At 45.8% G+C, this 25,228-nt stretch overlaps 1 protein-coding gene across 1 annotated transcript in view; it reads right to left on the bottom strand.

The window, feature by feature from the left end:
* Positions 1-17: 17 nt before the first annotated feature.
* The window catches only part of CFAP58 (cilia and flagella associated protein 58), a 72,390-nt gene continuing 47,179 nt past the window's right edge, over positions 18-25,228 (bottom strand). The window contains exons 15-17 of the mRNA XM_025201222.1: positions 8,359-8,478; positions 4,264-4,397; positions 18-164 (exon numbers count right to left, since the gene is read on the bottom strand). Coding sequence (XP_025057007.1) covers positions 44-164; positions 4,264-4,397; positions 8,359-8,478 — 375 coding nt within the window. The 3' untranslated portion in view covers positions 18-43. The remainder of the gene's footprint in view (positions 165-4,263; positions 4,398-8,358; positions 8,479-25,228) is intronic.

The raw sequence follows: 25,228 nt of genomic DNA, 5'->3' as shown, positions 1-25,228 counted from the left end.
AGCAGGACAAGCAGGGAATGAGACCTGCAGAGATGACTCCAGATTAGGCCATCACCCTGGGAGGTTGCTTGCTGAGCGCGAAGCCTCCACCTGTGAAACGAGGAACGTCGGTTCTCTGCACGGGGGAGTCCTGCTCCATGGCAGCCAAGGCTCGTTCCTTCTCCCTTCGGAGGAAAGAGAGGGGAAAAGAAGAACAAAAAGAGTGCAATGTGTTTTGCTGTAACGACGATATTTTCAAATGGAACAAGCCTGCATCCTCCAAAATTTCTTTGATGCCACTGCCGCAACAAGAGATCATTAAAAAATGTGTTGATTAAAGCCTGTTAGGCTAAACAGCCAAGACTAGGTGTCTGTTTGGATCTAATTACGTGCCTATGGATGGTTTGGGGAATTATTAAAAATTAAAAGTAAATGAGCTCTTGCAATGTTCCCCTCAAAAATGGTCAGCGCATCCCATTAGATCTAGAATAAGCATGAGCTTTGTGACTTCAGTTTTCTAATCACTGGTCTATTCTACCAAGGACACATTTGTTTTCAAACAAATCAGCTCCGCGCATCAAAGGCAAGATGGGGAGAAAGTTTTCCTTTCTTGAATGTTAATGAATTACTAGGGTTATCTGTCTTCAAATCCTAACAAAGTCCCACTGGTAATTACCCGGGCTCTCCTACTCGGCAAAAACCAACACTTCCTCTGAACGTGCATCCAGAGCCTCAGTGACATGCCTTCCCCGTGAGAGCCCGAATTGGGTGGCCCTAAAAGAACGGAGCAAGGTTTAGGTGTTCCCTCTTTGCAGAGTCTGCACGGCAAAACAATGCAAAGGAAAAGGCTTTTTAATTTACTGCAAAGCACCTCAAGGTTTCAGGAAGAGATCTGAAATCAAGCTGGAGATTATACGGTGCTCCTTTACTATAACAGCAGTGGATCTCTTGGCCCTTCACAGGAGAGACCAGCATGCACTGAAACGGAGGCACAAATTGGTGAGGGCTTTCACATCTCCTCTTTGCCCTGCTGCGTACTCCAACCCTGTCTCTTGACTCCTAGGTTGGTCTCCCAGTGAAAGCAATGGCTTCCTGCAGCTTGTATTCTCCACTCCACCCCCCATTACTCTGTGGAAACAGAGGAACGAGCTCAGTGAAACCCTTTAACACTGCAAGTAATGGTTTCTTGTTGCACGGTTAATTCATAAAGAAGCGGCCAAATCAGCAAAGATGGGCTTAGATGCACGTGAATATGCACAAGCGCTTTTCAGTGATTATAATGAAGTTGATGCAGGGCTAATGAAAGAAGGCAGGCTGACGGCACCGAGGACTGATACGCTTCACTTAGACAGATAACACCCCCTTGCCACTGTACTTCAATCCAAACTCTGAGCCAAGTCCAGACTCCACATTCATTCTAGCCCCCAGCTGAGACTCCCAGCAAGGGGGCCAATTAGGGCGGTATGCTTTTTGCTGCTGATTTCTGTGCACTAGGTACTGTTTCAAACAGCATCACTGTACTGCTGTCAGGTGGCAGTGCTTTCACTCAGTACCAACTGCAGTCAAAGCAGCTGTTCATACAGGGCAGGGCTGCAGGGTCACACTAGTGGCACGGAGGTAACTAAAAGCGCCATCTTCCATTACTGATCTGCTGAGATCGAGCTAGGGGTACAGTGATGGAGACGAGCAGGAGAGGTAACAGAGCAGAAAAGCAATGTGTAGCAGGAAGGGGGCATTTGGGGAAGGCTGTCAGGCAGAGAATAAGGGAAGGGGGTTCAATGCAAGCTCACCCTGTGCCGCTCTGTCATCCGTCATTGCCCCTTGGACATCTAGAAAAAGTTGCATCACTTCAATGCAAGACTTTCAATCCCTGAACAGGCCGGTCTCATGCAAGTCAATAGCTGCCAGGAGAGGGCACCTCTTGAAGACGCTCCAGAGAGCTTACCCGAGTAGTCAGCAATGATAATGCTACTGCAGCTACGGGATCAGATCCTCTTTTATCAACCACCGCATTTATATCAGACACGCTGCTGTCACTTCCTGCAGCAGCACTGATGCATTAGCGGTTAATAATTATTTGGCACTTAGAAGTACCAGAGATGATGAGGATCGCGTGAACTTGATCGATTAAATCTGGAGCAACTGTGACAGTGCTGAAAGGCCAGGTTGTGGCTTTAAGGCATGATGTGGCATTAGGGAAAAGGAAAAACTGCAATGCCCATAGGGGTATTACCAAGCAGAGAGGACCCTGTAGACACAGGCTACAAGGTGAGTTAGAGATGCCCAAGGGGAAGGGCCCTGGTGTACAGCTGTCTGATGCAGGAAGCAAAAGAGGGCCAAAATAGTTGAGGGTCAGGGTTGCTACCAAAGAACAGATCATTTGCTCAAGGAACTGCAATTGCACCTGGCTCCAGCAGGCCTGATGGACCATTATACAAAGGGTATAAATTTAGCATTAACTCTTTAACTTGCATGGTAGGTTTGGCATCAACTGACCAAATTCCACATCACAGCACGTGTCTGCACATGTACAATTGCTCCACGTCACATTTTCTGTTTCTTACAAATAGCTATGTCCTGAGCAATGTGTTTTTTCAGTCAAGTTGTAACCGGAAATTAAATCCAGGAAAAATTATCCAGCAAAACATGACTAGGTTTCTCTTCTTCTAATGCAGGGAAGGAAACATGAAACCAGGGTCCACAATGCAAACATTAAAGCTGTTGTCAAGAGACACTTAGCTGCTGGAAATGGACTCAGGATATTATGGTAGCCTCACATATTGATCCTAAAACTCCAGGAAGGCCATTAGCAGTGAACAATTGTTGCTAATTCCAAACATCAAGGCAGCATTATGCAATTTGCAGATGAACAAAGGTCACTGTTTATCACTGACTACTTTGGTAATTCAGTCTTCAGAGCTGTTTGCTTTCTGAAATATGATTAAGGCAGAGATGGATGCCATCTATTTAGAATTACGCTCAGCAGAAAGGAAAAATAGGGTTCTTGGTGCACGACACAGGGTGGCAGGCTGGGGAGAAGAGCGCTGGCTAGAAGACGGGCTCATGCAGAAGACACCTAACTGTGACTGAAGTCGTCCAACTGCAGAAATGCACAATCTCCTTGCAACTTCTCCTTAGTGGGGAAAATCAAATCCCAACATTTCCAAATGGAGCTGGTAATTTGCGGGGGAGAATCAAGCATGGGGCCTAATTCTCCATATGCACCTCTGTAAATTAGGCCCCTTTAAGGTATCTCAACTTGAACCACTTTTGAAAATGGAGGGCAGCAGCTGCGCACTGAGACGGAGGCCCATTCTGCACTACTAAGTTTTTACTGGCATGGCTATGCCTGTAGGTCAGCGCTGCCAGAAAACCCCTGACATAAAAATAGGCAGGCTGATAGAAGAGGGCTTTTGTCTGCTTATCTTTCTCAGGAGACGGCATAGCTAAGTTAGTAGAAAAAACGAGTGCATCACCATGACGCATGCTTTGCCGGCACAGCAAAAGCCAGTCATGCAGACCAACCCTGCGAAGGGAGATTACCTACCAAACTGCCCAAAACATGCCCCTCAAACACCAGAAACAACCAGAAAGGATCCCTGATGCAAGTACAGCAGGGTGAGGAGTCTGGCAATGCCAGAAGAAAGACACCTTGCTGTTGCAGCAATGGGAGGTGACGGGAAGAAGTGCAGGAGATTTGTCTTCTCTTCTGTAATGGTAAGCAATGAATATCTGGGGTCAGGAGGAAATCCTCATGCAGCCCCAACTACTACGGCTTTTCCCATGTCTCTGTGGCACCTAGGGATACCTCATCCTAACGCTATGAGCAAGGAGCTGCCGCCTTTAGAAAGAACGACAGCCTTCACCAGGTTGCTCTTGCAGCTTATTACATCTTATAAAATGCCTTGAGTCGCGCTCAGGAAACCTTCACCAGATGCCCATGAGATGGCCAGTTACTCCTCTGTGTCCAAACCCCTACCAGAGAGAAACACCTGAATGGCATCAATAACCCAGACAAGTTTAACTGGGCTTCAGAAGGGAACAAGACACAGAGGCACCGCTACTACGTGACCATGGACCACGGTAGGTAGCTAAACCCAGCCAAGACGAACGTAAAGTGACACGAAGGAAACAAAGGGAGCTATCGTGAAGAATTAGCACAGACAGTGAAACAACCCTCCATAATGAACATCCTTGCTCAGGGTACAGTGGTTAGGCAGGGTCTCAGCATGCAGGGATATGAAGAGTGATGGATGGGCAGACACAGCAATCATTATTCCTTACTTGGCCTGTTGCTCCTTGCGCTTCTGAGTGAGGTATTTCTTCTTGACGTCCAGAAGCTCGTTGGCAAGTCTCTCGATTTCGTATTTGTACTCTTGACTTTGGGACTCGTACATGTTCAGTTCAGAAGACAAAACCTAGCAAACCGAAAGCAAAAAAGTAAGGACGGAAGGTGCTAGCGTCACAAAGGGGTATCTTATTTCTTTCCCTTTTCTCACATCTGATAAAACCTCTGCCCCTCTAAAGACAAGTTACCGAGCTAAGGCTGTGCCCTGGGGGTAGAGTAAAATGTCTGATTCGCACTTTATGTTTCTTTTGAGTGGTCGGTTTTCTGGGACCCAAAAGGAGGGGCATAAAAACGGAAAAGGTAGGAGATCTTCAAATGGCATGAGATTCATGTCTGTAGCCCAAGTAATTTTTCATTGCATTGCAGGAACTTGATTGTGCATTTTATATAAATAATTTATAGCAGTGGAAGTAAAGCAGTAATGGCAGATTTGTGCGGTTTGGAGAAAAACTGTGGTTCCTAATATGAAAGTTCGGCAATATAATGAGAGGGAGTTGAGAGGGATGATGTATAACACGAGCTGGACATTTCCAAGTACCTTAACCGCTTGCAATTAGAGTTGTGCTTTCTCTCTTTCCCAGCCAGAAATGGGCTGGCTGGAGTCTAGACTTCCAAAGGCTAGAGCAAATGTTACTCTGGAATTTTTCCACCATCCGCCTTTATCATTACATCATGAATGTTTCTAGCTGAAGGGCAATTTCAGACATATCTGAAAAGTTATCCCATTCCAGGAGCACTAATGGACCGCTCCTGTGCACCCTTTTGAGACCTTCAGAAGCACTGGTTTTCAGTCTGACATTATGAGTTCCCCCTCGTTAGAAGCAAATAAGAATTGCATAATGTGCGTTGTCCGTGAAGACCCGTTGTATGACAGAAAGCCGTTAAATGCACATAGGTAACATGGCATCGAGCGTTACATGCAAGGGCACGAATTCACTGCCTTTCAAATCCATTGACCTTAGTAGGAGTGGGTCGAGTCCGTGGTGCTCTCCCGCTTCAGGAAGAAAAACAGCTGGGCCTGGCACAACAAAATGGTGTGCGTGCCTGTTTGCTGCAGCACGTTCTGCATGAGGAAGTGAACACCTACACGGCAGCAATTTTGCACATTAAAGACCAATGGAAACCCTGTGTAAGACTCTGAACCACCTTCAGTCTAGCAGAAGTGCTACTTCTATTTTACATTTCCTGCATTTCTTCCCCCCTTCTTCTGTACAACTAAGAAGATAGGCCTGTTATGCATATCTAAGAAGATATGCATAACAGGCTCTTTGTTTCTTGAGGGTCCATCTGCGCTTGCAGTTTTCACACATACGTACTTTGTGCAGACATAATTGTGATGCAGTGAACGGGAGACGACTTCGGCGGAGAAAGGCACTAGAGGAGTGACTGAACTCTTGAGGAGATGGCTTCGGCTTTCACGCAATTAAGAACAATGGAAAAGCAAGGCAGGATATATAAAGAGAATTGCTTCTGCACATCATGCTTGCACAGTTTTCCATGATATATTAGCGGCTCTTCAGAACCCAGAAATCCTGCCTTTTCATGACAAGGGGTTAAGACAGATTACTCTTGTCAGCCCCATAATAAGATGCAAAACTAATGTACATGATGTATGTACTGCGAGAGAAACATCAAGGATTTAGGAATAGCTTCTCCATCTATTTCCTCTAGCTTGGTAAAAGGAGACCGGAAGTGTTTTGGACTTGCTTATTAGAATATCTTGATTGTTTAGAAAAAAAAACAGATTTAAGCCTAATGCCAAATTCTGGTGGCATCTCAGCACGTCTATGCAGAATGAGCATTAGGAATAATAGCAGACATTAATACTGTAATAGGACTTAAATTTTTTCCCCTCATTTGATGAAGCAAATAATCATAATGTTACCAAAAAAATTCTTCTCAGACTGACTGGGAAGTTCACAGCCAGTACAAGAGCTTCTGCATGTCTATCCTGGCAGAGAGACTCAAAATCACATTTTAGACCTTCCTATAGGAAGCAGAGTTAATGCTTGTGTACTAGCATTATACTACCTGCTGTTGCAGAATGGAGAAATGGCATGTAATGGGATCCTGACTACCGACAGCTACCAAAAACATCTGAATAAAGTACCAAGGGCAGTAGTGTCTTCTCTGTCCTGTGAGGTCTCCAAATCAGGATGGGATGCCTTTCTGGAATATCGGATTCAGAAAAAAAAACAAACCCACACGCTACTGGGCTCAATACATCGTAAAATTGGATTAAATATGATGATGATCTAATGGTCACTCTGGCCTCAACTATCTGTGGATCTGTGAAAAAGAGGTCAGCTTCTGAACCCGACCTTTGTACCTACCCACCTCCCTACCCACCCTTTGAGTGCAGACCAATAAGTACACTCACATGCCAGTGGAGTTGGCAAGTACTTACAGAGTAAGCTATTTCTAGACTTTATTATAAGATGCTACTCCAAAAGAGAGGGCCTATCTATTGATCTGTCCCCAAAGGCTAATAGAAGCAGGTGAGTTACAGATGGTCCTTGGGAGAGGTGCTGCTTGAATGATGGGCCATTTTTTGTTAATAGGGACATTTTAATTCTTCATCTCTGACTATAAACATAATAGCTCCCAGCTGCCCTCTTCAGCTCTTCTGTTGACTAATCAAGCCATGTCTATCCAGTTCTTTTCATCTCTCCGAGTAAATGAGTATTTTCAGCTTTTTGTCATTATTGTTCTTTGAAGTCCTCACATCAAGATCTTTTTGACCCTGCGGTAGGCAGAGTTTTGACTCTTGGGCCAACGTTGCACAAAGGGAAGAAATGAACTGTCCTTTTTTTTTGAATAAATCAGAAATATTGGTTCAGGAGAAGGCTTCTCAAGGAAGAAAAGCTGGCACATGCCTCACAAGTATGTCGCCCTTTGGCATTGCAGCTGCATGGAAAGCTTTCAGGAAAGTAACATCACAGGAAAGGGAAGGTATCTTTTGAAACCAAGGTATAGTTTAGAAAGAGTCTTGATTTTAACAGGTTGCTCTTCTTGCCCTTACACTATTCTTTCTAATCTTTTCTCTCTTGCTCTCCACTTTATTGGATTGCAATATTATTGCCTGTGCCGCCAGGAAGCACTGAAAGCACTATGAAGAATGACAGTTTTCTTCAGGCCCCCCTGTAAGTCCTGCTGGCTTCTGCAGGTGGGTTTTTGCTCCCCGAGGAGCTCCTCAGCCAGTCCTCCCAAATAAAACAGAGTCTTTTCAGCAAAACAAGCACCCCAAATTCTGCCGTCCTGTCTCTGACACAGGGAGGGGAACCCCTTTTGCTCTGACCTCAGCACAGCAGCTCCCCCTCCATGCAGCAAGAGGTTTAATCCACCGCCTGCTTCCTTCTCTGTTGAAAACCACTCCCTCCCAGTTTGTTCCCTGTCTGCTCTCTCCTCTGGTGTTTTAGGCTCCCAGTGAGACACTCCCTCATTATCCAAATGCCCCACAGCTGGGCTTCCTCGATAGGGATGACTGTTCCCTCTCAAAGGGACAGACTACCCTGTTACACCCCCATATAATGAAGCATGTTTAACTCTTTGCAACTCCACTTAGGTATCAGGCCATTTAAACACATACCTTTTCATCCCACGATGCACCGGAGATCCAGTGGGATTAATCGAGTCTGCACACAAGCTGATGTCCGCTGCGCTGTGTCGCGTGCAGTTGTATAAGCAGCAAAATGCACATCAACGTGCAGAAAATGGTGGTGGTGCGCTTTTAAACTAAAACACCTTCTATGTGCTTGAGTTCAAAAGCGCACCACTGACATTTTCTTCATGCTGATGCACATTTCGCCACTTATACAACTGCACGAACCACAGAGCCAGGCACTTCCAAAAGTACCCGGCGCCGCAGTGCATGCATGTGTCCAAATGCCCTAAAGCCCAGGTCCTTGTCACCAAAACACTGCTGAGGTGGCCCAACTTCCCTTTGCTAAGCAATGATGTAGTCCTACAAGCATGGTGGCCTTTCAGCTAGACTTCCTTTTCCTATTAATCCCATGGAGGGCGTTTCTTACTTTAAGTTGCTTGGTCTTCTCACGGAGAGTGTGCCGATAGAGCTGCAGCTGCTCTGCTGCTTCAGGCCCAGGCTGCCGGGCCAGGATGTGCTTCAGTTCCACGTATAGTTTCTCCTTTTCCTACAAGACAAGGTAAACAGGAGAAAAAACACTGCATACGTGCTCGTACTTGTAGCTGTAGTAGCGCCAGTGCAACCTGAACTGACATCAGTCTACCCAAAAGTGAAGCAGGCAGATATTTGCAGAAACAAATCTGCCTGTGTATCGGTCTCTGATTCGCCAGCCATAATGTATTTGAAGTTGCTGTGATAGCAATGGGAGAGCTCATTAAGAAAAATATCCAGCTAGGTCATGCCAAGAAATAAATATTCTTAAACACCGTTGTCAGCAAACAAGCTATGCCACAGAGAGGATAAAACAGCCAATAGAAACGTAGCTCGGGGTGAGAGGAAACTAATTTTGAGAAAATGTGTTTATTGTAGTCCTCCTTCTCATACCCCCTACTCTGCGATCTACTAAGTATTGTAGCTCCGCCCACCAAGAAGTAAGCAGTCGATGGAGCCGTCAGCCAAGGCTCGTATAAAAGAGCCCGCCTGCCTACATATTCTTCCAAAATAATCCTGCAGAGCAAAGAAACATATAAGAAAGCAACAGGCACTCCTACCTGAGTGAGCCCTTGAGGCGCTGTGGGAGGAAAGGGAGATTAGAAACAGCCGTGACAAGCGTAACAACCAGTGAGTATTTTTTCCTCGCCGTACGTGCCCTCTTCCCCACGTTACGACAGGACCCGTGGGGTAAATGGGGGTAACAAGCATACGATCCCAGAGAAAGGCCACACCTTGCAGTTGCCTTTGGCCTTCCTTATTGAAAGGCTGCTTCCAACTAAGTTTTGAGGTTGTAAATTTACGTTCTCTGAGGTCATAAATGTATTAGGCAATACAGGGCTTTGAACATTTCGGTATGTACCTCAGCTCTTTCAGGCAATGATTTTTCATTATTTCACCAAATAATAATGCCAGGAAAGATGACCCGGGGACACTAGCTTGTTACACAACGAGACAGAATGATACCTCTTCTGTATCTTGTGTGTTGGAGCAGTTTATTTTTTGCCTGGTGCTCCTAATTCTCATGAATCTATTGTAAGCCTTATAAGTCTGTTTTTCCCCCTAAAATCCCAGCTAACTGGCATTTGTGTTTCTAAGAGAATCTCAGCTTTCATTTGAAAAATAATAAGTTTCTAATTTTGGGGCTTTTAGAGAAAAGCTTGAGAGTGTGACCTGAATGCATGCAAGCGACTGGAAAAAATCAAAATGCGAGTAAAAAAAGAGACGCAAAACTTTGGTTTTTTAAAAAAGAGAAAAAAGTCCCAGGATTTTTAAGCCAATCTTAGCGGGAGGTAGGGCAGGGAGACGATGCAGCTCATGATTTCTGAACAGCTGGAATTGGCAATGGTGCTTATTAAATGAAACTTCAGAGTCAAGTTTGTGTCTTTGGAAGCAAAAGAAGAACAGGCGAGACAGGCATGTGCCAAGCGGCTATACTGGTCTGACGATCCACTGTGTCAGAAGTAACCAGGATGTCAAGCAGAGCTGGGGAACCAGGGAAGCAAAGGCCAGGGCTGTGAGTTAAGGTCCTATAAGACATGGGGGGACAGAGAGTATCAGGGTGGAAGCAGACTTTGCCTTTGTGCCACCATCGAAAATTTTATGGCAGCACAAAGGCCACCCGTACTCCTCGTCGTGCCACAAATGCCCAAAATTTGTATCTGTGGCATAGATGGTATTAATATGATCTGCTTTTTGTGCTTTTAGGCTTATGACAGGAGAGCACAATCAGTGCCGAACTGCCCATGCTCTCCAGCCACCCTGGGCAGGCATGCCTGGGACTTCAGGGGCCTGATCCCTCATGCCTCAGGAACAGGATTTCCCAGGGTGTCGAGGATCAGGCCCCTGAAGCCCCGGGAGCACCTGCCTGGGTTCCCCCATTTGGGATCCCATGGGGATTTGTCAGCACTCCGGTGAGACACCAATCAGCTGATTGATGGCCCCCGCCCCGGGACCACGCTGCAGTGCCCACCTCAATCCAGTGCAATCCCCAGGGTGCATTTTTGCAAGCAGGGAAAGCCAGGGTTTCCCCGCTTGCTCACCCCAGAGATTGCCAGGGCACGTCTCTATAAACATGGAACACACTGCCCATTATCCCATAAGATCAACGGGCGGTGTGCGTTTTGCTCAACGAAGTGGATCAGCTGTGCTGAAGCACATCCCAGCACAGCTGATCCACTTCGTTTGGCTGAGTCTCTTCCTACCTTTAGTGGCTTTAAAATGAGCCTGTCCTTTGCCACGTTCTCTAACCACCCGCCTCCATAAAGCCCTCCATAAAGAAGAAATGGGGAAAAAAAAGAGGAAGAATTCTCTTAAAATCATAGAAAATCAGGAAGTTATCTAGTCCAACCCCCTGCTCAAAGCAGGATTGTCCCAACCAAGGTTTTGTCTAGCTGGGCCTTAAAAACCTCCAAGGATGGAGATTTCACCACCTCTTTGGGTAGCTTGTTCCAGTGCGTTACTACCCTCCTTGTAAGAAAGTTTTTCCCCCAATATTTAACCTAAACTTTCCTTACTGCAACTTGAGCCCGTTGCTCCTTATTCTGTCACCTGCCGCCACTGAGAACATCCTCTTTTGAACCATCCTTCAGGTAGCTGAAGACTGCTATTAAATCCCCTAGGTCTATGTGTCACCTGTGGTTACCTTCTCATCTTCTTTTACTGGGTTTCTCCTATAGCTAATGGGGCCAGTGGCACAGGTAAGAGGGATCTGCATTCCTCTAGCACATGCCGGACAGTGGCCTCAAACCTGGGGCCTCAGCCTGTCCGCTGATCCCAGTCCACCACCTTCCCAGCTGAGCATGCAGGCCAGACACAGGTGGTCAGATTCCTCTATGTAGACCTAGGCACCTGCCCACTGCTTGCCACCAGCTGACTTCACCGTTTCCATTATAAACCCTTCACCTAGAAGAGGAAGCTTTGAAGATGGAGCTGTAACGCTCACCGCTGCCAAACAACAACTTGTAATCGCTGCACGACCCTCTCCAGTCGTCATTCAGATTGGTACAGGCGATAAGCAGGGTTTTCAAAAGTGACTCGTCGTGCCAAATTTTGCCAACAGGTCTAATTATGAGAGCTTAGCTCTTTCTAGAAACCAGGCCCTTTAAGGTATCATGAGTTTGGCAGCTGAAATCAAAAGCTGCTTCTGAAAATCATGACCTTCCTTAGATGTTGAATCCTTGACGTGGAGGAAACCCCTTGGGAAGTGATTTTCTCAAAGAACAACTTTTGTGCAATCACCGTCTTTGGTGCGATATGAATTATTCTCCATGATAGGCGTGTGATGCTTCTATCTCAGTGGAGTTTCGCTGTGACGCTAAAAGGGGCTTCTACTATTTTTCCTCCTGTGGCTTCAGACTTGTTGCAAGCTTTAAAAAGCTGCCTTGTCAAAATCTGGCTGGTTAGTATTCACGTTCCATCCCTGAATGTATGGCAGACTTGTATTTTGGGAGAGAGCACTGGTAATTTGGATAAATATGCAGCCGTTGATGGATTGGAGGTCTTATGTGCAATTGTTTTCCAATTTACTTCTCTCCAAACCCTCTACAAGGGCCAACCGAGCTCTTCAAACATTGTGCAATGGTGTGTATAATAACCCCATTTACAGACAAAGAGTACAATTCTATTATAAAGAGACTCTATCTTATGCAACAGAGACTCGTTAGCTGTCCAATGTATATTGTCTCCATAATCCAGAAGAGGCAGAACCAGCTGCCATGTAATGCACATCCTGTCCTTCCTTGCTAAGCACTGTCCATTTCTTTTAAATCTACTCAATTAATTTGTCACTGGGTTAGGAGCACCGTATGTCAGCAAAACATCAAAAGAAAATCCTGGATACTTAATTCTTTCCTCATCAGCAGAAGTTTGTATGCGCAGGTTGGCATGTCTAAATTCTCTGACATTTTAGCCCAGGATGCAAAAAACGGTGACTTGCGTAGCACGTCTTACAGTATTTACCTTTCAATTTACTTTAGAAACAGCTGCAAGCAGAATAAATTTAAGTCAGTTACAAGGTACATCTGATATTATCAGCAAAAACACATTGCTCAAACCAGGTAGAGTCGTCTCCACACATACAAATTTGGGAATGCCTAACAAAAAACGAAGCAGCGGAAAAAAACTGAGGAAGGACCTTGACTTTCACAATGTGCAGGAAGGGCGGATGGATGAATGGATGGTGGAATATGCAGTGTAGACACCTAGGCAATATCACGTACAGATATGGGCAATATCACATACAATATAGGCAATGTCATGTACAGATCCAGCCACGGGCTGGTACACTGACACTGTGCAGTTCCCAGCTAGTGGTGGCTGCTACGCTGACAAATAACACTCCCAAAATAGCACTCCCAAATAGCACTCCTTGTACCATTGCGTTAGCTAGACTTTTACCGCAGAAAGCAGCTCCACACGGCTCTTTGAACAGTAGATGACGTTCATACCTAACTCTTGGTCCCTTCGTAGGCTTCACTATGAAACCTGGTGGGAACGAATTCAAAAAATCATGGAGAAGTCGGGCTGGAAGGGACATCCAGAGGTCATCACGTCCAACCCCCTGCCTAAGACAGGATCGGCCATCCAACTACAGGAAGGCCAGGGGTGCAACGCATGCGGTGCTGCAGCTAACATCTGAAGCAGCAGCTAAGGACTCCTCACCTCCCTTGTACGTGGAGCTCAAGCCATTGGACCCATAAAAGCACAGACGTAGTAGCCCTCTCCTAGTCTTTTGCCAGCCTACTGCTCTGTGCCACTGAACAGTCATCATATGCATTGCTCCAGGTGCAAAGATGTAGGGAACGTCTACGCCACGACAGCTTGGTGGCCAGGTCAGGACAGCCACGTGCATGCCCTACCCGCCTACTCCTCTGCCCCAGCTCCAGACACAGAAATGTACCCAGGAAGATGCTCCATGGTCATCCCCACTGAATAGCCAGACAGGACTCAACAACGCATCAGATTTGGACCGGACGATTGGGGGCATGCTCTGAGCCGTGTCAGCTGGGGTTTGCTTCTGCTGCAGTGGAGACAAAAAATCTTGAAGTTTCTCCTACCCAAGTTGTAGGGAATCTAAAGACACCAGCTCCTCCAGTAAGTGGATCAGTGGCACTGAGCCCTGCCCAGTGGGGAACTGAGGGTAAGGTCCACCAGGTCTCGCTGTCCTCCAGAGTTACTGAGGCTTAGCTCTCCCAGGGGGGCACGATGCACATTCTGCTGATAGCTGAAGTCTTTGACTCTTTATTCAGTCTTCGTGCAAGCAAACCTCCCATGGACATCAGGAGAGGTTTTGCTCCCAGACAAAGCCCATAGTAACAACTGGCCCTGCAAGGCTATAGTAGGGCAATGAGACTGCATTCGTTGTGTGTACGCAGCGCACATGGGGAGTTTCGGATTAGGAGGGATAGTCAGACTCCAGGCATCCCAAAGAGGATTTCAGTGCCTCTGCTAATACCTGCTGTATGAGTTGGGTAAATAAAACTGAGAAATATTTTTAGAACAATCCTGCCAGTCAAGATTTGTTTTGCAGGAGAGCTCAAAGGAGCCCACAGATCTGCCTTTAGGCTAAGCCACAACAATATGTTTCTGCGTCTCTAAGTCTCTGTCCCATTAATTCTGCTGTGTTTTGTTTCTTTCCTCTGAATATGAACGAGGTGCTGCCTCCGGCAGATGCCAGAGCTCCCCTGCCCTGCTTGCCACGCAATGGCTGAGTGAAAGGAAATCATTTCTTCTGCACAGGTCTGCCAGGTTGTTTGGCAAGGTCCAAGGGACTGAGTCTTTGGGATCCCATCTAGTCATCAATTTGCTCAATCTGTAGCCAGGCAGAGTCAGGCTTGGAGCACCAGCGCTGCTTCTCCCAGTTCAACTTACTGCTGCCCAGAGCTGCTCGTTTTTCTAGCTCCTGCCTGGCTGAAGGACCCTTGGCGACAGGCCCACTGAGTGACGCTCCTTTGCATTTCCAGGCATTTCATCTTCCCTGATTCTTCTTCTACAACTGCCCTCTTCTTAACTGTCCTCTTCATGCAGGTGGCAGCACAGAAAGCCATGCCGCAGCGAACCGCTGCGAGAAAAATGTGCTTGGTTTGACATCGGTTTCTTCCCCCGCGACGACACTGGGGAAACTCTCGAGATAACCCTACTCATTAGTTAGTCTAGTGTATTTTTCTTAACGGGGGATGAAAGATGATCTTACATCTAATGAAGATGTATTCACAGCAGAAACAGGCCAGAAAGCCCCAGTTCTCTCATTTTTGCATGCGTGTCTGCCAGGTTAGAAATTCAACACATATAACTAGTGTAGGTTCCACATATCATCTGCCTACTTAACTGGCACTGGAAAAAAAAACCCTCATATGCACCCAGGGCATCCTTTCATGAAAAAAGAAGAAGAAGAAGAAATCAGTCAGAGTAAATTTCCTTTGCGTTTGCTCCTGTCTCCAGTAACAGAAGCCCCACCGCCTTCAGCGAAAATAAATAGAAAAGAAAGATGAAGATGTGGGGGGGGGGGGGGGAAATGTGCAATTTCCTGTACGGTGACAACCCCCAAAACACTTCACCTAACTGGAAATCCTAATTTTAATTAGTCATAGGTAGAAAATACCACAACCGTACGCGCAATGCAGCTCAACACAGCTTTGCTGAAGAAAACAGTCAATCAACATGCCACAGGGGTTTTTTTGTTTATTGGCATTATAACCAAAATGTCAAAGCTGTGCTGAACTCCAGAGCCATTTTCTTTATGATGTCATGAAACAGTGCAGTCTCCGAGAGGGGTTGTGATCCCTGCTGTGAGATGTTAAATAGGAGGCTGGAATCTGGTTTAAAATAAGAATATATGTAGTCAGAGTCATTTTACCTTCATAAGCTGCCTGCTTTTTTTTTTGGTTTTTTTTTTTGATAATACAGTAGCGGTTGGCTCAGGATGTCTATGATTAAGAGTTTTATGAGGCATAGGAGAAATTAGCATATGGTAACCTTCACGATTTTTGTAACAATAGAAGAAAGTTGCCTCTAGCACTGAGATATGTGCAATCTGAACTTTCTCGATAAACACCTTTCAAAAGCTCATGCTCTTTCTTGTCTACTTCAGCAAACCCCTTTGCCGGCAGTAGGTTCTTCAAACAGTTTGCATTCATATCATCGGGTCGACCTTCCTTTATGAGTCGGGGGGCAAGGTGCGCACCGGACAAGCTCATTTGGGCTTGAAACAAAGCTGACGTTCCTCCAGGATGCGGCAGTGCTAGTACAGACGTGCAGCCAAGGGCTCCAGGAGCTCCTTGTTAAAATGCTGCTTCCCCAAATTGAAAGGGAAGTTGGGGATGCATTTGCACCACTTCAGATAGTGCTAAATTAGCCCTGCCTGAGACAACTTCTCCCTTCAGTTGATACAAACGCCTCTGAAGAGCAAACTTGTTTCCTTTGGGAAGGGAGCCGATTGCACCAAAATGACTGGCATTTTCCAAACAATTTAATGAGCGAAGAAAATACCTTGGAGCCTCTTTTAAGGGCTTCACACTCAACCCTCTTCCAGGTAAGGCATGCTTAACACTACAAATCACTATGTTTCAGGAAGAAAGTATAAACAGTTCCAGAGAAATCCAATTGCTTGTCTTTATTTTTTTTCTGCCAGGTGGTGTTGCCTCCTCCTTTTGGCACAGGTGAGAAGTCACCACTGCTCAAATAGGCTAAACAAATGTAATAGGCAATCCAAGCTCTGCTCCCTGCAAGTTCACTAGCCACGTGGACAAAGCGATCATAACAGGTTATGGGCCACAAAATAATGACACAGAAGCCCCTTGCTGAAATATTGGCAGTACTCCTCTTACTGCCAGCAATACAGGGCCAGCTTCTCAGTGGCTCTATGCTGATGTCGGTCTGTCATTGCAATGTTTACATTTACACTGCATAAAATGAAGAACGGATTAACACTTGGTCTTTTTTATATGTTCACACAGCCAAAAAAAAAGAGAGAGATCTGGTGACACGTCCTCTGAAGCTGAGAATTAGTGGTGGCAAGGCATGGACTTATTTGACTATTTCAGCCGCCTTCAAGGTGCATGAAGCTTGACACAGTTTTGGCTGAAGAAATCTAAACAAATCTGTTTCATCTTCCTCTACTGGAATCTTGTTTTAAGTTGTCTTGTGGGAGAGTCGGGGAAGACCGATGCAAGTCTCACCCACAAGGAGTCTTGACATCCTAATAAGTAAGTCAACAAGGCAGATACGGTGATATTTTTTCCCAGGCTAATCATTATTACAACCAAGGTTTTAAGCCAAAAAAAAATTCCATTTTTCAAGCAATCATCATGCTGGCTTGAAAACTACTATGTTGTGTTTCAACTTGGGTTACAATATCATTATATGATGTCATTAGACAATAAAAGCAGACCAGTAAAGGGCAATTGAGCAAGGCTCATTCATTCATTGCAAATGAATGTTGGGTCTGCAGCTTGTGGATAAAGTCCAGCAGGTGGAGAGAGTCCAGTCTTTTATCAGCTCTACCTCTGGTCTGTTAAGAGACTTCATGAGAAGTGAGGCACTTTAAACTCCCCTAAGGTACCCATCTGCAGCCTTGGGCACCTCAGTCCTTTTCCAGATCTCTCACCTGCATGATTTAAGAGCCTAAATCTCATTGAAAGACTCTAGACTTGAGTGCTGAATTATCTGGGGTTCTTCCGAAATCGAACATCTATATTATAGGTCGGGCCATGTCTTAACCCTACATAATATCTATGGTATGTAAGAGGTAGAAAAAAAGTTCCCTTTTCTGTGCCAGGTGCCTCACTGAATATCTCTTGAGGTCCTTTCCACCCTTTCTTCTATGAATAGAGAGATGTTCCTTGGAAGAGGACAGAAGCTACTGAAAGCAACAAATCCAGGATACCCATACAGCAATTTTGAGATGATGAATGCATAGATCAGAGCTCCTCCTTGATTAGCTGCAACCTAAGCTAAACTCTGATGGTTCAAACTGTTCCCTCTTAGCTCCCCTTGTGTGTTCATATAGAGCGCTTGTACACATGACGGGGGGTAATCCTTAGGGTTGCATTCTATGCATTCTTCCTAATGTCTAACCTAAATCTACTCTCCACTAGTTTGCACCCATTATTCCTAGTTACTCCCTGGGGTGCTCTGGTAAACAGCGCATCACCAATTCCCTGCTGTCCTCCCTTGATAAACTTATAGGCAGCTACAAGGGCTCCCCCCAGCCGTCTCTTGTGAAGGCTGAAGAGATCCAGATCCCTCAACCTCCCCCCATAGGGTCTTTCACGGAGACCACTAATCATGCGGATGGCCTCCTCTGGAGCCTCTTCAGATCCTCCGTGTCCCTCTTGAAGTGCAGCGCCCAGAACTGGACACAGTACTCCAACTGCGGCCTGACCAGCACCGCATAGACAGGGAGCATCGCCTCCCTCAATCTGTTGGTCATGCATCTGCTAATGCACAACAAGGTACGATTGGCCTTCTTGATGGCCTCATTGCACTGCTGGCTCATGTTCATCTTGGAGTCAACTATGACTCTAAGATCTCAGCCTCTGAGCTGCTGAGAAGGACATCCCCCAACCTATAGGTGTGCTGGAGATTCCTCCTCCCTAGGTAGAGTACCTTACATTTATCTTTGTTGAAGTGCATCCTATTTCATTCTGCCCATTGATCCAACCTGTCCAGGTCGGCCTGTATCTGCTCCCTGCCCTCCAGTGTGTTAACCTTGCCCCATAATTTGATATCATCTGCGAACTTGGAGAGGGTGCTCTCCACACCCTTGTCCAAATCACTGATGAAGATATTAAATAACACCGGCCCAAGGACTGACCCCTGCGGGACCCCACTGCCCACCTCCTCCCAGGCCGAGAACAACCCATCCACCACCACTCTCTGGTGCGGTCCCTAAGCCAGCTGGCCACCCCCCTGACTGTGTAGGAGTCCACTCCATAGCCCGTTAGCTTCCCTATGAGAATAGGATGCGAAACTATGTCAAAGGCCTTCCTCAAATCCAGGTAGATGACATCGGCCTCAGCTCCTGTGTCAAGGCAGCGTGTGACCTGGTCATAAAAGGCTATAAGGTTTGTCAGGCAGGATCTACCTGTGACGAACCCATGCTGGTTTCCTTTCAGCATCATTTCCCCTGCTGGGCCTTCACAAATGCGCCCTCTGATGATTTTTTCCAGTATTTTCCCAGAGATAGAGGTAAAACTGACTGGCCTAAAGTTACCCAGCTCATCCCTTCTCCCCTTCTTAAAAATGGGCACCACGTTGGCCCTTTTCCAGTCCTCAGGGACCTGGCCAGAGCACCATGAGAGCTCAAACAGCCGTGCCAGCGGCTCAGCTATGACACTGGCCAATTCCTTCAGCACCCGTGGATGGAGGTCATCCAGACCGGCTGACTTGTACCCATCCAGCCCGTCCAAGTGCTCCTTAACTAAATTAGCACAGTTAGGTGTACAAACGCCAACACAATTCGCAGGATAAACCTAGGGATATCAAGCAGGAATCCACAGTGTCAAAAACATGCAGACCTGTTGTGGTCTTTCTGAGTTCTTTGCAACAGAAGAACTGCTCTGTTATGTTTCCGTAGTCAAGAAATGAGTGAAAGCGAAGAGCTGGCATTTTCCAAGAGGGCCTCGAGTCTAACACAGTTGAGAACCACTGGCTTACAGTCTACCCTGGCTTGCTAACAGCACTGCTAACTTTGTGCATTGCAAACATATTCAGGCAGTTCAATGATTCATTTACCTTTCCTTAATGAGATAACTAGTTGATTAATATGCTGCACCCTGGGGTGCAAAGCAGATTTATTTCCTTCCCAGACATATGCCTGAACGCAAGGCTGAGGAGTAAACTGTATTCTTTATTCTGTTTATTTGTTATTTAGTGAGACAAAGCCTTGAGCGTTTCCTTTATGCTTTGCTCAAGCAAAGCTCTCACAAATGCTTTTGGCCCTTGATTTTTCAAGAGCACTTGGTCTGGGTGGGGAACAGCTCTATAATACAGTCTAATATAGGCAGAGCTATCAAACTCTCCCATGAATACTAACATTCATGAATTAAGAGTACGTATATTAAAAAGCACAAAACAAAGTCTGTATTTGACACGCATCTATCAAGGATGGCTTAGGTGTAATTAAACCAGTCCTGCAGGGTGCGGAAAGACGGCATCTGATGACCCACCAGAATTTCCTTTCAACTCAAATGAATCCATGAATTCCCCTAAAAACATTGAAAGGTACTACATCTTCATGTAGGCTTCGTAACTGTTAAACCAGATTCATTTTTGCTTTCACTTCACCTTCCTCATCCTGACAAATGGCATCTTTGTGCCTAAAATATTTCTAGGTAAAACGCCATCAGATCAGCTAAAAATGGCAAGGATTCCCCGTGTTGTCATTCTGATCCATGTGATCCTAATTTCTCAAATAAATGTGCATCTTGCTTCTGCCCAAAAACATTTATCATGGGGAAATCAGTGTGGTTTGTGCGTGCGAGGTAATTGCACAAAGATTCAATAAGAACTAAACTGTTCCACTGAGAAAACTCTTCATAAAAAAATGTTTTGTTTGGGTGCTAAGTAATCTGCTTTGCCTTCCATCACCTCGTGCCAGATATATTAGCACTATTTGGTTTTATTGGAAAGCAATTTTCTTATTGTTAAAAGCAGCTGATTATCTTCACCTGATGCCATTAAACTGATCATTACCTTTCCTGCCTAGATTTTAAAAGTGCAATTTAAATAAACAAAAAAGGCTATTTTCCAGGGAGGATTTTATTCTTTTCTGTTTGACTGCAATAGATGTTGAAGGAAGAAAAATAACATAAATGTCACTGTGGTTTTAAAAGCAGTTTATCATGCCATGTGTTTCTGGAGCACATCACTATCCCAACTCTAGATGGATTGAGATTAGAAAGACTACAACAAACTTAATGTACCAGAGGGCCTATTCTGAATGCACCAGGGTAAAACCTGCAGGATAAAATTCACTCCTGTACAAAAAGCCAACACGAAAGCACGGCTTTGGTGCAGATCCTCTTTAGCCCTTGAGGTTTAGAGGTGAGGTTCCCACAGTGATGCTACTAGCCTTTTACTCTCCGTGCTTAAGAAATGTGCTGCCTTGTAAACCCACAGCTGTCTAGCATATAAAAGGAGTTAAGACCTGTAGGAAACTAGAGCACTGATCCTACAAGCCACTTGTTGTGGGTGGACCGTTGTGCCCCATAGAGCCCCACTGACTTCATAAGTAGGGCCTATGGCTGTCGAAGAAAAAAGGGGATGAAAGATTAATTAAAAAGCAACGCTGCAGCGATAAAACAAAGGGCTCTCAAGAGATGCTAATTGTGCAGAAATAGCATCCTACGATACAAAGTATTTGGGAAAAAAAAAAAAAGGAAAAGAACGCTCCAATCCTTTAACCTAAAACAGGATACTGAAATGCAAAACATTTCAACCTACAGGCAAAAGTCAAGTCCCTGAACGGAGCCGCCAATGTGCCAAGCCCAAAGAAAGGAAAATAAAAAGGATGTCACGGGAAAGAAAGAACCTGAAAAAGTGCTCCTGAAGGATGACTCAATACCTGAAGTACCTCCATATGTCACTCGCTATATGGCATCGGAGACCCCGGCTCCCGTCAGAGCCAAGGCGCCGGGCGAAATTAATTTGACGGCACTAGCTCAGCAGGCTGCCATGCATCAAAACTTCGGTGCTGGTAATTAGACATTTGCTGTTGGTCTTGGCTTAGAACAGTGTCAGAGCCAGAGTTCACGAGGACAAATGGGTTTTCATTTCGAGAAAGAGTAGCAATCCCCTTCTAAACCCATGCGTAGATCACCGGTAACTGGGACAAGGCAATTCTGTGAGCGGCTTTTGATAAACTGCCTGCGGCGTGTGCAACAGGGGGAGCGAGTTTCTTCTGCACTACTTGATCGCTGCTGCAAAGAAAAAGAGGAGATGAAGGGCTGATGTATCCCCCCATAGGCATGTGTAACACCACTGCAATCCACACAACCAGCCTATGGACAGAGTCACTCGGTCAAGAAATAACCTTGTACTTTCCTCTTTTGATGCAAAAAACCCAGTCTCAATGTTTAGTCTTTTTTCAAAGAGAGAAATAAAGTGGGGGATTTTTTTTTCTGCTTGCTTTCTTGCATTTTGGTTCAGCTGTATCTGCACTTACAAGCTTTGCCAGCCTAACTTTGTCAGTGAGTTGTGTGATTTTTTGGATTGACATAGGCATGCCCCGCGGGAACTGCTTATGTTATGATTTTGGCAAAAAAGGTTTTTTTGCCAACAAAACTAATTTTGCTCGGGGGCTGGACTCGATGATCTTCCGAGGTCCCTTCCAGCCCTAATGTCTATGAAAGTCTATGAAATCTATGAACTAGTAGAAGCCATGATGGCTGAAGGACTGTGTTGCCAGCATATCCTGCACTAGGAGGGGCTGCTGGTAGTGCAGAAAAGACAAACAGCTCAATGGCCTATAACCACTGAATTGAGAACTGCCAGAGTTGCAGGTTTCACATTCAGGGTATAATGCTGCAATCCAAAGCTTTCCAAGGTTTTCAAAATCCTCCAGGAAGCGGTGGCAGAAAAGAACCTGATCCTTTTTAATGTAGAAAAAAGCCAAGCAGAAAACCCCTCTTTTTAAGGGGTTTTTCTTTTACATACATCATGAAAGGTTCTGGGAAAGCTAACTCGATTTTTCACAGAGGGTTCTGCAATTCACCTGTAAATTGCACCAAATGCAAAGCACGCATCCAAACTATTGAAACGATAGACTCTTTATAGGCAAGCTGATAGAAAGAGGGTGATCTGTACATCCTTTACTGTGAGTCAAAGGCAATTATCAGAGACTGTATAAGTGAATGGCAGATAGTTTTACCAAAGCAAGTAAGACCATCGACCCTGCATGTCACATGCAAATAGGGTCCTGTTCTCAAATGAACAGGCATGTTCCTCACCAATATACATATAAAGAACTTGGTGAAGACCAAGCAACCAAAATAAATCTCAACCACGAAGAACAGGTGAGACAGTCACGAGCGAGGCTGAACCAGAAAACTGAACTAAAGGCCAGAAATAGGAACACACACCACGCCCTGACAGGATAAGCTGACACTAGAAAGACCTGATGAGTGCGTCTCCTTTGCAGCAACTGGCCAAACTCTCCCCTGTTGTGTTCGGCACAACGCACCATCCAGCCGGCACTACTGCTGCAACTAAGGACCGAGCAGAAACCGGCTCCATTAACCTTCGGAAATTGCAGTTTAAGAAGTCTTTTTCAAGAGAGCTGGACTCACATGAAGAAATGTGTGGAAACATATCCTGAATCTCAGGCTCAGCCCTTACTCAGAGAAAACTTCTTTGGAGATTTGCCCATGTAAAAGGGAAGTAGGATAACCCCATGTCGTCACTTAAAGGCGCACAGCATTTTATTCTCCAATGGGTTTTTTCTTTATGGAACAAAATTACCAGGCTGAAGCAACGTTATTTCCCATCTCACGCACTGCAAGCATCACCAGCAATCCCTTGCAGTCACAGATGAATGTCTTCCATGACTGTCTTATCTGCGAGTCTGAAGATGGCTCACAAGACCTATCTGGGATCAACAGAGTCTGCTGCATCTTGGGCACATGTTTCCATGCGAGGCGGGTGGCTCTGGGTTCTTGATTCAGTCCTCAACACACTGTTTCTGCCACTCCCGCTTTTCCATCTCCTGTTGTCGTTGCAAGTTTCAAAATATTGAGATCCTTGCAGCAGACTTTCCCCACGGGGAAGTCCTGGGCAATAGTCCTGGGCAGTAGTCTCCCATGAATTGATGTTGACATTGGATTTCTTCAAGTTGGCTTTGAGGATGTCTTTGAAGCCCTTTCTCTGCCCTCCTCTTGAGTGTATACTTTGGCTGAGCTGGGAGAATAAAACTTGCTTCAAGAGTCTGGAGTCAGACAGCCAAATGACATGACTGGTCCAGTGAAGTTGATGTCAGATGATCACCACCTTGATGCTCGTGGTGTTTGCTTGCAAGAGGACACTAATGTCGATGTGTCTGTCTTCCCACTGGATTCAAAGGATCTTCCGTGGGGAGCATTGACAATACTTCTCCAGTGACTTGACATGTCTCCTGTATGTTGTCCATGTCTCAGCTCTGTACAGTAAGTTGGGGATGCCAGCTGCTTGATAAAACATGAGCTTGATTTCAGATATAATGTTGTCAGCTTCAAACACCCATTTCCTCAGGCATCTGAGGCTGCGCTTGCCCATTTGAGGTGTCACTGATGTCAGCCGTCTGCAAGAGATAGATTTTAAAGTATGGGAAATACTCAACATTTTCCAGAGTCTTACCATGAATCTAAATTACCAGAGCTGGGGACTGTTCATTAAGAGTTTGTTGATGGAGGACCTTTGCCTTCTGAATGCTAAGCATCAGTCCCATTTTCTTGTATGCCTCAGTAAAGATGTCAATGAGTGCCTGAAGGTCCACTTCTGAATGAGCATACACTACAGTATTTGGAGCTTGATGACTGAGGTTGGGGTGGTCTTGGTTTTGACTCGGAGTCAGCTGAGATTAAATAGCTTGCCATCCATTCAGTAATTTAGCTCCACTCCCCATATTGAACAGAACCGAGTTAAGTTAGAAGGGTAAAGGTAAAACAGCTCTCTGGTCACAAAATGTGAGCACCTCAAAGTCCTTAATGAATTTATTTACACAGTAATGCTGGGAGACAGGGCAGCACTGCTATCCTTATTGTACAAATGGAGAAATGAGGTGTAGAGGGCTATGTGATTTGCCCAAGGTCACATGGGGAGGCTGTGATGAAGTGCAGAGAAAAGCCCAGCCTCCAAGCTGTTGGATGATCAATCCTGATCATCAAGGTTGACAACCCAAGAATAATCTTTTTTACTGACATTTGTTTTACATAATGTAATGTAACCCTCCTGCCAGACCCTGGATGACAGAAGCAAGAGTTGGATTCAAATTTAGGGGTTTAACACCAACTTTTAATCCAATCTTACTTGACTGCAGCAATGGTTTTACACTATGCTGCCCCGACACCAGGAGTTCCCTATTGACCTCCACATCAAAACCGCTGCCCACACCATGCTGCCTGTACCACAGCCCACCTCCCAGTTTTACCCCTGTCAGCCCTGCTCCCCCTATCCTGGCACAGACCCCTACTCATCACATCTCCCCCCTCTCAGCCCTACAGCTCCATGCCAGCCACACGCTACCCCTCCATCCTGACTCGTGCTTCAGACTGCCCAGGGTCATGCGGCCCTGACTACCTTCAAGACAAGCAGACAAGCAGCCATTACAGGCAGGGCCAGCACAGCAGCGTATGGCTAAGGAGCAGGAGGAGGGGACTCTGTGGGCTCCCGTGGATCACGACGCCCAGACGGAGAGTTCCCTGCAGGACACAGAGCTACACTCCCAGACTCATCCTGACAACAACACTCATGGCGCACGGGCCAGGTCCTGGAGAACTGGAAAAGGGCCAGTGTGGTCCCCATTTTCAAGAAGGGGAGGAAGGAGGACCTAAGCAACTATAGTCCAGTCAGTCTCACCTCCATCCTTGGCAAAGTCTTTGAAAGAATTATCAAGGCTCACATTTGCGAGAGCCCAGCAGGAAAAATTATGCTGAGGGGAAACCAGCACGGGTTCATAGCAGGTAGATCATGCGTGACTAATCTAGTCTCTTTTTATGACCAGGTTACAAAACACCTGGATGCAGGAGTAGGGGTGGATGTCGTATACTTAGACTTCAGGAAGGCCTTCGATA

Source organism: Alligator sinensis, unplaced genomic scaffold, assembly GCF_000455745.1.
Source record: "Alligator sinensis unplaced genomic scaffold, ASM45574v1 scaffold61_1, whole genome shotgun sequence".
Taxonomy (NCBI): Eukaryota; Metazoa; Chordata; order Crocodylia; family Alligatoridae; genus Alligator; species Alligator sinensis.
Note: the sequence above shows the minus strand (reverse complement) of the source record. Positions and strands in the feature narration are given on the sequence as shown.